Here is a 12,989-nt window from a genome sequence, read left to right as displayed (position 1 = left end):
TTTGTTATTTTATAAATTTTATACTATTGAATATTCAAAACTATTTACAAAGCACACCAAAAAAGAGCGCGAAAAAGATAACAAAGTTTAACAAATACATTAAAATACAACAACTAATAAAGTTTCACACTCACGCCTTATTTAAAATCAAATCAATGATTTATAATTTCAAAATATTAGGATACGCGCGCTTTTAAGAACAAAACTACAGATAAACACATGTAGCGATACACATACGAAAACAAACACATAAGAAATTGCGCGACGTTTAAAATTTAATTTATTCCTACAACTTCTAAAAATTACGAACACATTAAAATACAACCGAAACACGTAACAGTGGGAGCTACTCGCTGGTTTTTTATTAAATATTATTAAATATAAAATAAAAATTGTAAGTTGGGGATCGATACGCTTTCATCATTGTGACAAGATGGGGTTGAAGCCCCCTTCTAGGGGTATGCAATGGCTGCCAAATATATTTCTAGCCTTGCAAACCCTTACGAAGGGGTTACTTCAACACTCCAATCGCCCGCTAAAGTACCTGTAATTACCTGTGGGGGTTAGTAGCTACTATACGAATGAAACCAGAGATTTCTTTATAACTAAATCTATTAAAATAATTAATATACATTCCGCATGTATTTGTGGAACATGACCGTACTTGCATAAGGTCATGTTCCCTAACTAATACCACTTATTCTTATATCATGGTATATATGCTTATATGGAGATATGAGGGAGAATAGCTACAGCTTATAATCTACATATCTGACCTTTAAGCTGGACCTGTCCTGTTGCACAACAACACACAAACTCACACTAACGTATCCCAAGGCGTTCGCCTATGGGATACGTCTTCGTTGGCTCTAACTTCTTAATTGCCAGGATCTCCGGAGCGTCTCTCTGATGGACCCCAAGAACCAATAGGTAGTTAGGGGTAGTGGTAGGGATGGTCCCGTACCCTGGGGTTGACGACTATCAGGCGACAATAATTATCAATACGACGATAATTATGATTATCGTCACAATATTACAGCTGTTCAAAGAATAAGATTATATCGCCAGCGAAAAAGTGAAAATAATACCATCAGTCAATGAATGTATGTTAATTTTAATTACATGAAGTTCTTCAAACACAATTACATGATGAGTGAAGTTGCGAAAATAATATTTGTTTAGGCGTTGTTTAACATAATCCACTATGTGATCGAATATTATAGAATTTATTAATCAGCAATTACTTAATTTCTCTAATGAAGGTTCATTTCTAAATGCTAATTACAATGACAAACCGATCATGTCATATTTGAAGTATGACTTTAATTACATTATTGTTTTACATATTTTTAATGCTATTATAAATATATAATTTATAATTTATCATTATATAAATGTGTGTAATGGTTGACAATAATAAATGTGTGCATTACGAGTGTTACAATATTACTAAAAAACATTGTTCAAAATTGTTATATGATGTATTTATTTTTACTTAAATGCCATCTTGTACAGTAGCTAATAAGTTTTACTTCAATCGCGTGTGAACCTTACGCGCACTCTTTTTTTTACTTATTTACTTATCTATATTGTTTCGCAATCCTGACAGTTGATTTCAACAAGATTCCTTTAAGATTTTTATTATAAATTAAATAATTAACTTACTAATTAAATAATTAACTAATCTAAATGTATGTATGATTTTTCTGGAGAAGGGGGCACCCGTTTAGGTCTTTATATCACCGATGAGTAATCTGGAGGCTCTGACAGAAAGTATAAATACGGAGTCACGTTTTTGCAGAAGGACAGTACTGCTTTTGATTTTGTAAAGAAATTATTATTAATAATAATAATTGTTATTATTATTTTTTTGTGTTTGTAACAAATATTTGTTTATTATAAATATTATTTGAGTAAAGAAGTGCTCCGGACGATCTGTGTAAAAATGAAATCGGTAAATTTTTTGGTGTTTTTTAGTGAAAATTTATATATATATATATATATTATATACATATTTTATATATATATATATATTATATATATATATATTTATATATATATATATATATATTATATATATATATATATATATATATATAAATTAATTTATTAAATACGAAATTAATTTAATTATATATATTAGTGTGCAACTTATTTTTATTGTGTTAGTTACAAGTTCTTTTTTTTAATTATTTTGTTAAAAGTTTTTTGAATATATATTTTTTATTACATGTCATCAAACAGATGATAAAAATTATTATTAATTAATTTACAATAATTTTTAAAGTCTAGAACAAAATTATTTTCAAAAAAAATTATCAAATTATCTTTTTTTTTTAAATAATTATCTCATTACACAATTTCTTCTCAAACGAATTCTTTTTAAATGAATTTGCTACAAAAATTTCTTCTAAAAACTTTCTTGCTAGACAATTTTCTTTTTCTCAAATAATTGTTTCTAGTCGTTCCTAGTGTCACTACCAGACGTTTCCTGAAACTTTTTTGCCAGAAAATTTTTTTCTTCTCAGAGAATTTTTCTTGGGCGTTCCTGGTGTTTTCACCAATTCCTGAAACTCCTTAGAGTCTTTACCATATATCTTCTGAAAGAAACAATCGTTGTCCTTGTGCTCCTTGTAGATTTCTCCAAACTTTTTTGCCAGACAATTTTCTTCTTCTCAAAGAATTGTTATGGACGTTCCTGATGTCACCACTAGACGTTTCCTGAAACTCCTTAGCGTCTCCACCAAATGCCTCATGAGAGAAACCATTCTCGTCCTTGTAGATTTCTCCTAGACTTTCAAAAACTTTCTTGCCAGACAATTTTGTTCTTCTCAAAGAATTTTTCTTGGAAACTTTTTAGCGTCTCCACCAAATGCCTTTTGAAAGAAACCATCCTTGTCCTTGTGCTCCTTGGAGATTTTTCTTAGATTTTTGGACAAATCAGTCTAGGGGAACGATAAATTATAAATAGTCTTAGATAAATGATAAATGATCTTATTGAATTAGCATAGATGATAAATTGCTCTGCTGGACAAGTGTAGATGGTAAATAGTCCTGTTGGGCAAGTCTAAATGGTAAATTATCCTGTTGGGCAAGTCCAGATGGTAAATTATCCTGTTGGACAAGCCTAGATGATGAATTTCTCAAACAATTTTCTTAAAAACAATTTGTTATTAAAAAAAATGTTATTAAAAAAGTTAAATCATTTCATTAAATTCATCTTAAACAACCTTTTATTAAACTTTTTTTTATGAACAATTTTTTGCTAATCAATACTTCTTCTAAATAAGATCTTCCTAAACCATTTTTATGTAACGATTTTTTTTTTCTATATAAATTTCTGCTAAACAATTTGGTCTTTTACCAATTTCTTCCGAAACAACTTCATGTTAAACACCATTTTCTCTTACCAGTTTTCTTTTCCCCAGTTTTTAATATTGGCAGCAGTGGCATGTTGCGCATGCGCGCGTCCACAGTACAACCAGTACCCGAGACAAGGCTACCAACCGCAGCAGTATCAGCAGCAGCAGAGGCAGCAGTATCAGCAGCAACAGCAGTACCAACCTCAGAGACCTTTTGTGCCGATAACTTCATACTATAACGAAATCAACCCTGATGGATCTTATCAATACGGGTGAGAATTTTAAAATCCGACTTACTAATTTTGTGTTTTCTCCACGGTTCTAGTCATCCTGAATCGTTTGACAAAGAAAATAAATAGAAATATGTGTATCGACTTCTTACTTTTGACAAAGCCATTGGATTTAACTTGACCCAAGTTGATCAGTTTTGCACCACGTTCTACCACGCCATTTTTTTTTAAATTTTACTTACAACTAGTTTTTTTTCTCAGATATTCGACAGGTGATGGACAGCAGGCACAAGAGCAAGGTTATTTGAAAAACGCGGGTAATCCAGAGGCGGAGGCTCAGGTGATGCAGGGCTCCTACTCCTACACAGCCCCCGATGGGACCCCCATAGAGGTCAGATACATCGCCGACGAAAATGGTAAGATAATTATATAATTTATATATATATATATATATTTATATATACATATATATATATATATATATATATATATATATATATATTGTTGTGGCCCAAGGCAGGTCCATGACCTTGAAGTTACTCGCGGTAGTCTAGGTGTAAGGTGCAGAGTGCAAATTTTTAGTTTTTTGCGAATAACTCAAAATTTTGTTTTTGTTTATGAGAAAACTTTGTTTATGATTAAATTTTGAATATTTTTGCACGAAAAAAATTTTAGTACTATTAACAGTTTTTTAAATATTGTGCATTCAAAGTAGTTAATAAATCGCTCAAGATAAACGTTGCAAGTTTTTAGTTTTTTACAAATATAATATTTCAAAATTTTGTTTGGGGCATTAAATTTATTTTTAAAAAGTAATATTTGTTGATAAATTTAACACATATTTCATTAAAAGCAACATGCAACAACAAAAGATAATTAAATTTTACACAAATTTGGTATATAAATAAAATTTGTGCCTTTCACCAATTTGGAAATACCCTTAACAAAAATTGTAATGGTACAAATGCTTTGGACAGATTTTTAGTTTTTTGCAAAAATCTCGAAATTTTTTTTGCCTCATCATACTAGTATATTAAGAAGATTTATAAACAATATAATTTTGTACATGTTTTGCAAATAAACAAATTCTAAATTATTTCTACGACATTGCATAAATTTCGTGAAAGTACGGTGCAAACCTTTACTTTGTTGCAAATATCTTAAAATTTTATCACCAAATTTTTTACCCAAAACAAGTTTCATCATCTACATAAATTTATAAACAAATGTACATATAAATTTCATCATTTGTTTCTACAATTACATTACAATTTACCATTTAATTCGAGTATTTAACCTCTCCTTTGCGTTACGCAAAAAACGAGTATTTGCTCCAACGCAAAATATCATCGTTTGACTTTTGATGTCGAAATTTTATAAGATTTATTACAATTTCACTTTAATATTGAAAAAAATCTTAATAAATGTTGTTTTAAGATAACAGACTTGTTTTGAAGTTTAAACCATGCCTATTGGTGAGTTGCAGGGGATAGGTGTAAATTTTTTAGGTTTGCGGTACAATTATGCTAAAAATTTAATTTTTTATTATTTGTTTGTTTGTGAGTCGATTTTTGACCTTTCTTCGACGTTTTCTCTAAAAGCGCGTCTTAAACGGGAAAACGTATTATACGGGATAAAGACAACGTGTTTCAATGTAGAGGAACTGTTTATTATGTTCAAAATTGTATTGTGCATTTTAGATTAAAACTTCTAAACTTAAAGAAATCACTGTAAAACCCCGGTGAAACGATTTTCTAGAGACCTGACCAGAAAAGCGTCTTAAGCGAGAAAGCGTCTTAAACGGAATAGATAAAATATGTTTCAATGTGCAGGAACTTGTCTATTATGCTAGAAATTTAATTGTTTGTGTGTTTGTTAGCCGATTATTGACCTTTCGTCGACGTTTTCACTAATAGCGCGTCTTAAACGGGAAAACGTATTATACGGAATAAAGACAACATGGTTCAATGTACAGGAACTGCTTATTAAGCTAGAAATTGTATTGCGCGTTTTAGATTAAAAATTCTAAATTTAAAGAAATTACAGTAAAACCCCGGTAATACGATTCCAAACACCAAAAATGCGTCTTAAGTGAGAAATCGTATTATACGGGATAGAGATAATATGTTTCAATGTGCAGAAACTGCTTATTTTGCTAGTACTTGTATTTTTTGTGTATGTGAGTCGATTTATGACCTTTTGTCGACGTTTTTTCAAAGAGCACGTCTTAAACGGGAAAACGTAGTATAGAGACAACAGGTTTCAATGTACAGGAACTGCTTATTACACTAAAAATTGTATTGTTTATTTTCAATTATAAATTTTAAATTTAAACAAATTACAGTAAATCCCCGGTGAAACGATTAGAAACCTAACCAAAAAAGCGTCTTAAGCGAGAAATCGTATTATACTGGATAGATAAAATATGTTTCAATGTGCAGGAACTGTCTAGTATGCTAGAAATTATATTTAATATTTATTGTGTCTGTATGTGAGTCGATTATTGACCTTTCGTCGACGTTTTCTCAAAAAACGGCTGGACCGATTTTAAAAATTTAAAAGTCATTCAATGTACTTCGATAAGGACTAGCATTTGTCAATTTTGCGCGATGATCAGCCAAGCCGTTTCTTTGTAATTATCAGAAAAGTGTATTTTTTTTGTCCACGTATTAGCCCACAATCTTCAGGGCATCCGATTTGAATGATTCAAAAAACATTAATATTGCTATTTTATTGAACATTTATATTACTATCCATTGATTTTGTCAATTAATAAAAAAAATTCTTCACAAATCATGAATATTCCCATTTTAGCAAAGTTACCCACCACAAATTGTTAGGATTATTTTTATTAATTATTTATATACATATTTATGAACTCTGTCTTCAATTAAATATTAATATTGCTATTTTAATAAATATTTATATCACTAATAATTCATTTTGTCAATTAATAAAAAAAAAATTGCACAAATCATAAATATTATCATTTTAGCAAAGTTACCCACCACAAATTGTTAATATTATTTTTTATTAATTATTTATATACATATTTATCAACTCTGTCTTCAATTGAATATTAATATTGCTATTTTAATAAATATTTATATTACTAATCATTCATTTTGTCAATTAATAAATAAAATCTTGCACAAATCATGAATACTCCCATTTTAGCAAAGTTTTCCACCACAAATTTTTAATATTATTTTTTATTAATTATTTATATTCATATTTTATCAACTCTTTCTTCTACTAATTATTAACATTGCTGTTTTATTAAATATTTATATTACTAATCATTTATTTTGTCAAATAATAAAAAACTTAATGCACAAATCATGAATATTTCCATTTTAGCAAAGTTATGCACCACAAAGTGTTAATAATATTTTTCATAATGAAATTTTAACAAATATTTTTTATGTACATGTTTTATCAAATATTTCTTGTACTTATTATGTATATTATTATTTTATTAATTCATCATTATTAATTTCTGTCTCGTCTCCAGGGTTCCGTGCAGAAGGTGCTCACTTACCAACTCCTCCACCAATTCCTGAAGCGATTCAGAAGTCTTTAGATTACATTGCAAGGACACAACAACAAAGTCAACAATATGGACAACAACAATATCAACAGAGATATTAAACAACAATCTCCACAGAGATATTAAGAAACATATCGGAGCAACCTCAACTTACAAGATGATATAAGTATTTTTTAATAAACCATAAAAATCATATTGAATATATAATATAAATATAGTCAATATTATATGTATATATATATATATATATATATATATATATATATAAATATATTAATTTTGTCCAAATTTTTGTAAAGTTGAAGTTCTCGATTTGTACCTTTAAGTGTTCTAAAACTTGTATTGATAATTATTAATATTATTTTATTTTTAATAAATAACATAAAGGAACTTGTTAAGATACTTTTATTCATAAATTACATATGAGAAAAAGCATAATTTATATTAAATTTGATAAATTGAAGATAAAAGGAATAAAATTACATAAATATTTTTATTTACAGATATTCGATTTATATATGCTGAAGAATATTATTGTTGTTCAAAGCATTATAAAATGTTTAAAATTTATACCTTAAAAGAAATGTAAAGAATTGTTGAAAAGTCAATGAATATTTAAACAATAATTTTAAAAAATTGTATGTACTATGAAGATACACTTGCAGGATTATAGGACAATTTAAAACTTTATTCGAAACACTTTTTTCATTGTGAAAGACAAGATACAATTTGTAACCAAATACTGAAGACGACCATAGATTTTTTTTTTTTAATTTCAAAAAGTATTACAACTGTTAAATTATTAAAATCTAGTAATATTGATAAATAATAACATAAATTTAAATAATAATATCCGTAATATGATTTGATATAAAATATAAGCAAATAATAATAAAAATAAAATCAATAAATAATATAAATAAAATTTCTGAATAATAAAATAATACTAAAAAAATAATAAAATATAACAAAATAATAATAGAAATAGTAAGTACTGGACAATAGATAAACTTATTATTACTATTTAAAATAGTAATTCGATTAATTAATTAAAGTTTCTTTCAATCACAGATATGGGCCATCATTAGATAAAAGAAAAAATATTGCACAAATATTTTTATTTACAGATATTTGATTTATACATGTTGAAAAACATTATTGTAGTTCAAAGCAATATGAAATGCTTAAAATTTATTCTATAACTTAAAAGAAATGTAAAGAATTGTGCAAAAGTCAATGAGTATTTAAACAATAAGTTTCAAACTTTGTATGTACTATGAAGATACACTTGCAGGATTATAGGACATTTTAAAATTTTATTCGGAACACTTTTTACTTTGTGGAAGACCAGATGCAATTTGTAACCAAAATTTATACAAAAGATACTGGAACATGTAGTTTAAACTATTACCATAACAATTGTTATTAAAAAGTATTGTATTCATAGAAAAAAGAACAGTATATGGTACTATCTGTAAGATATTATACAAAATTTATTCTTCTTGAAACTTGTCTAATGTAAGGACATTGTTTATTAATTATAGTTTTTAAGTAATTAACTGTAATATAAAAAACGTGTACTAATGCAGGTGTTTTTAAAGTACATACTATGCAGATGTTTTATAACCATAATTATTTATCATTGTAACCTTTAAGAACAAAAAATATTAAGCGAATTTGATAATTTTTTGTTTTAAAATTTGAATTTTGCGCCTTCGACTTTGTCACTTTGATTAGTTTCGTACTTCATGGCAGTTCGTTCTTGATGGCCGCCATTTTTATAGAGAATTTTGTAACAGATGTGTGCAAATTAATTAATTAGTGTTTTTAATTGTTTTTCTAATTAGTTGTTATTAATTTATGCATTATATTGTTCTACTAATTATGCACATCAATTTGATATAAAATTTGTGTATGATGATATGTTTTTAGAGCAGATATGTGACGAAGTACTTCAGCCTTAACCTATCTCTGTCAATTTTTTTAATTCTAATTAATTATATAATCAAATACTCTATTTACAGCTTCCAATGTATCCTTTATATTTATTCATATATGCATTTATCAAATATGTCAAGTATGTAAGATTCGGAAGGCTGCAAGTACTTCTGTGATGTATCTGTATTTTGTATAATTCTAGGTCACAAAATTCTCTAATGTGTTCGTTGCTTTGTTGTTCGTTGTGTCGTGTGTTGAGTCACGAAGACTCCACTTGGACATTTGCAAATTATAAATTAAGTCTATAAAGTCAGTGATCAAAGTAGTGTGTGTTGTGATTCACAAATGTTAAGCTTCGGGGCTTCTGGCGGATGCTTTAGATGATTTATTTTGAGGAGGAGATTCTATGGAACCTGTGGAAGCGTCAATGTGAGTCCAAGCAAACTTTATACATCGAAGAGTCAATGAATACTTGTCTGAAATCATAAACAGGAATTTATCCTTAAACAAATAATGCACTGATAAACTGATTCTAAAACATATAACAAATAATTTCTTGCATTCGTATTGTGTAAATCAAAACAGCCTGTATGTATTTCAGTAAATATTTGCTGACTCGTGCACATAGACCTTATACTACATGGACTGCTAGTATTCGTATGTTTTCCATAGTATCCATCCATTGTTTTTTAAGAAATGATATTAGCAATTGCCATTATATCATTGAAATGAAACTATAACGGATAATATTTGAATTACTTTGACTTTTTTTTTATTTATTTGATATAATTCGTACATACTGTATCTCAGACAGACAATTGTTCAGGTATGTGAGATCACAGCAATTATAACAAAAATAAATCTAAATTTTATGTAACAGACTTACATTAAGGCATCTATATATTTTTACTTATTACTATTATACACACATATATACACAGAACGCTTGCTTACATACATACATACTTATATCTAATTGTAATTAATGACTATCATGATGAATATTATTAATATAATTTCTTACAAAATTATCAATCATCAGTCAATTATTATGATATTATTGAAATAAAACATATGACATTTAATCAATCAAGAGAGTTCCACAGTTCCTTTTATCTTTACACACTTATTTTGCGCTCAACTAGCAGTCCATGTAGTAAAAAGTTTATACTTATACATCATTAGTATTTTATGCACATGTATCTGCTAAATGTTTATTTATTTATTTAAAACAGTTGCGTAGTAATATTATTGATACAGACGCTTATGTCTAAAGCTTAAATTCATTTCTTTTTTAATTGGATTTTATTCAATAAATGTTTATTTTTAACATGATATTATGCTTAACTACATTTTGTCATTGTTTTTGCAATTCTAAATACAAATTAGATACAATTTATCTCAAGTACTACTTTAGCAGACGTATGTGCAAAAATGTTGAATATCACCTGCATATCTAACTGATATTAGACGCACTTTGTTTAATTGTTAAACTTGCAAGTGATGTTTTTCATGCATGAAAATGATTTTATACAATTCACTATGGGGAAAACATATTGATTAATTTTTTCTTTCTATTTCAAAAATCATAATTTCAATTTCAATAATACAATAGGTTTTGCTTCTTGTTGACATTAATTTATTCTAATTATACTTGCATAAATAATAAATTAAAAGAAAAGGTTTCTCAGAGTTCTTCTTGTAAAAGTAATATGACTTGATTTGGTTTCATTTATTTGTTGAGCAACTTTCATCTGAATATCATTTGTGTAAGGGATATGCAAAATGGGTCCTGGCATCCCTCCTTGTGCAATTCCTGAATTAATGGTATTTCAGATAGAACTCTAGTTCTGTAGAATCTGTATATCAGATAATATTTCAACAACAAATATATCTCACACGGCAAAGATTTTTATTTTATTTTATAAAAGTAAAGTTATTTACCTTTATATTTACAAAATTCTTTATTTTACAAAGCTTTGTTGATGTTGTTTGTTATTCTGTGGTAAAGAATTTTAGAATTACGTTTCTAGTATCAATAATCATGTGTTTTCCCTGTAGCGATATTGACTGCATGTACATTCTTATTAATGATAACACGATTGTTGGTTTTGATCAAAATATTTAAAATATTCAATATGACTTTCCGAGTTGTCAATTAAACGCAGCTTTTAAAAGTCTTTTAATGTAATTTTATTTTAAATTTATTTGATTATTTTGCTAAATTATAGATTTTTATTTTATATTGCTAAAAACAATTTTGATCAGGCCATGCAATCGAAGTTTCGAAGAGTTGACTTGAATGATTGACAAAACATAATTTTGTTTACAAGTTTATTATTTGATTCAAGTTTTAAAATTTATATAATTCAATTTCTAAAGGATAACAATGAGCTTTTTAACAGTTTTGATATTTTTAATTTTCAAGTTTTTGAACATTTTTTAATATTTTATTTTACAAGTTCTGTTAAATTTCTTTTATGGCTTTTTTTCAATACTTTGTATATTGTTCAAGTCAACATTTGTTTTTGTCTCAATTAATTGTAAAGGTTTCATATCAAGTCATATGAACAATTTTAATTCGATTAAGATCATTTCTTAAATTTGATTAACATCATATCAATTTATTAATTAAATAATTCTTTCGATAATTTTTTTTAAGTCCATATTTATTGAAACCTTTTCAATTATGACAGACGAGTTATTTATGCATGCTATATCATCCCGAAGCCAACATTTGAATGAATGAGAACCACATTGAAAATTTCAAGACGAGAAAGTTTTATTGGGGCATATTTAAAAATTTTAACTAAGTTTTTTTTTTAACTAAGTCCCAGTAATTTTTTCTCGTTGTGAAAATTTCAAAGTGCACCTTATTTCATTCGAGTGTTGGCTTTGGGAATTGGTGTGAGGGAACACTAAAAAACATAAAAAAGTTTCAACGCTGAACAGAAAAGAGAAAAAATGATCTGGGACTTAGGGGTTTTTTTTTGGTCTCTCCTCCCCCTCCTTCCTCCTTTCCTCCTCCTTTTCCCGCTTTTTTCGCTTTTTTTCACATTTTTTTTCCTTTTTTGGTGTTGTTTTTTTTTAACGTTGTGGTTTTTTGGTAGATTTTTGGGTTCCGGCATGAATCGTCCGCAACGTGTCCCTCTGTGTGTCTCGCATCATGTACCTCAGGTTGACCATCACTTTGTGTGTTCTTTTCAGGACCCTGCGCGTCTGCCACCGGCCAGCCACCAGCACTGCTCTATTTTTTCAGCTTCAGAGTTGGTCGTCGTCGCCTCCAGCTGGATTCGATCCCCTCACCTTCTGCCTCCAGAGTGTTGTCACCGAGTACGCGCTCACCTTAACCACTCGGCTATTTGTTATATTGATGATAATAGTTATTTTTATATTCAAAATGTATTAATATTGAATTTGAATAAAGTATATGTATCATACACATCTCTCTTATTCATCATCTGCCTCTACCCTTCTCTTTCCCCCGTTCTTCTGCTACCTTGGTCATCTTTCTCTTACAGTCAAGTGCGAACTTTGAGTTTTTTGCTTTACAGAAATATTCTAAGTGTCAAGGTCGAAATGCGCCACCTGAATTTAATATTTTGAACTAATATTTGATAATTATGAAAAACTAGAAACTTCATTTTTCAAGCCTCTTTGGGATTTGAACCCAGGAACACTGAGCAATCGTAGTGGTAACTTAACGATCTCGGCCAATTGGTTACAAAGATCACTCTTCTATTTGCAAAAATATAAAGTCTTATTTTTAAATGAAAAGATATAAGTTTCCTAAAAGCAAGCCATTTCCAGTCATTGAATGGCCGAGGTCGTAAAGGTACGGTTTAGGCCAGAATAACAGTTCGAGGTTTATTAGTTCGAACCCCAATTCTTCTGAAAAAAAACAATATA

At 28.2% G+C, this 12,989-nt stretch overlaps 1 protein-coding gene across 1 annotated transcript; it reads left to right on the top strand.

Annotated features, from left to right (window-relative positions):
- Positions 1-1,819: 1,819 nt before the first annotated feature.
- Positions 1,820-7,276, top strand: LOC113365397 (endocuticle structural glycoprotein SgAbd-2-like). The gene is made up of 4 exons (XM_026606968.1): positions 1,820-1,954; positions 3,429-3,634; positions 3,854-4,008; positions 7,107-7,276. The coding sequence occupies exons 1-4, from the start codon at positions 1,946-1,948 to the stop codon at positions 7,241-7,243; spliced, it is 507 nt and encodes a 168-aa protein (XP_026462753.1). The 5' UTR covers positions 1,820-1,945; the 3' UTR covers positions 7,244-7,276.
- The last annotated feature ends 5,713 nt before the right edge of the window (positions 7,277-12,989 follow it).

This window comes from Ctenocephalides felis, unplaced genomic scaffold, assembly GCF_003426905.1.
Source record: "Ctenocephalides felis isolate EL2017-DRISC unplaced genomic scaffold, ASM342690v1 CF-g0.4_SCAFFOLD_00980, whole genome shotgun sequence".
Lineage (NCBI taxonomy): Eukaryota > Metazoa > Arthropoda > Insecta > Siphonaptera > Pulicidae > Ctenocephalides > Ctenocephalides felis.
Note: the sequence above shows the minus strand (reverse complement) of the source record. Positions and strands in the feature narration are given on the sequence as shown.

Coding starts and splice junctions, on each gene's coding strand:
- LOC113365397 (XM_026606968.1), top strand. Junction 3,635..3,853: donor GATGGATCTTATCAATACGG/GTGAGAATTTTA, acceptor TTTTTTTCTCAG/ATATTCGACAGGTGATGGAC. Junction 4,009..7,106: donor ATACATCGCCGACGAAAATG/GTAAGATAATTA, acceptor TCTCGTCTCCAG/GGTTCCGTGCAGAAGGTGCT.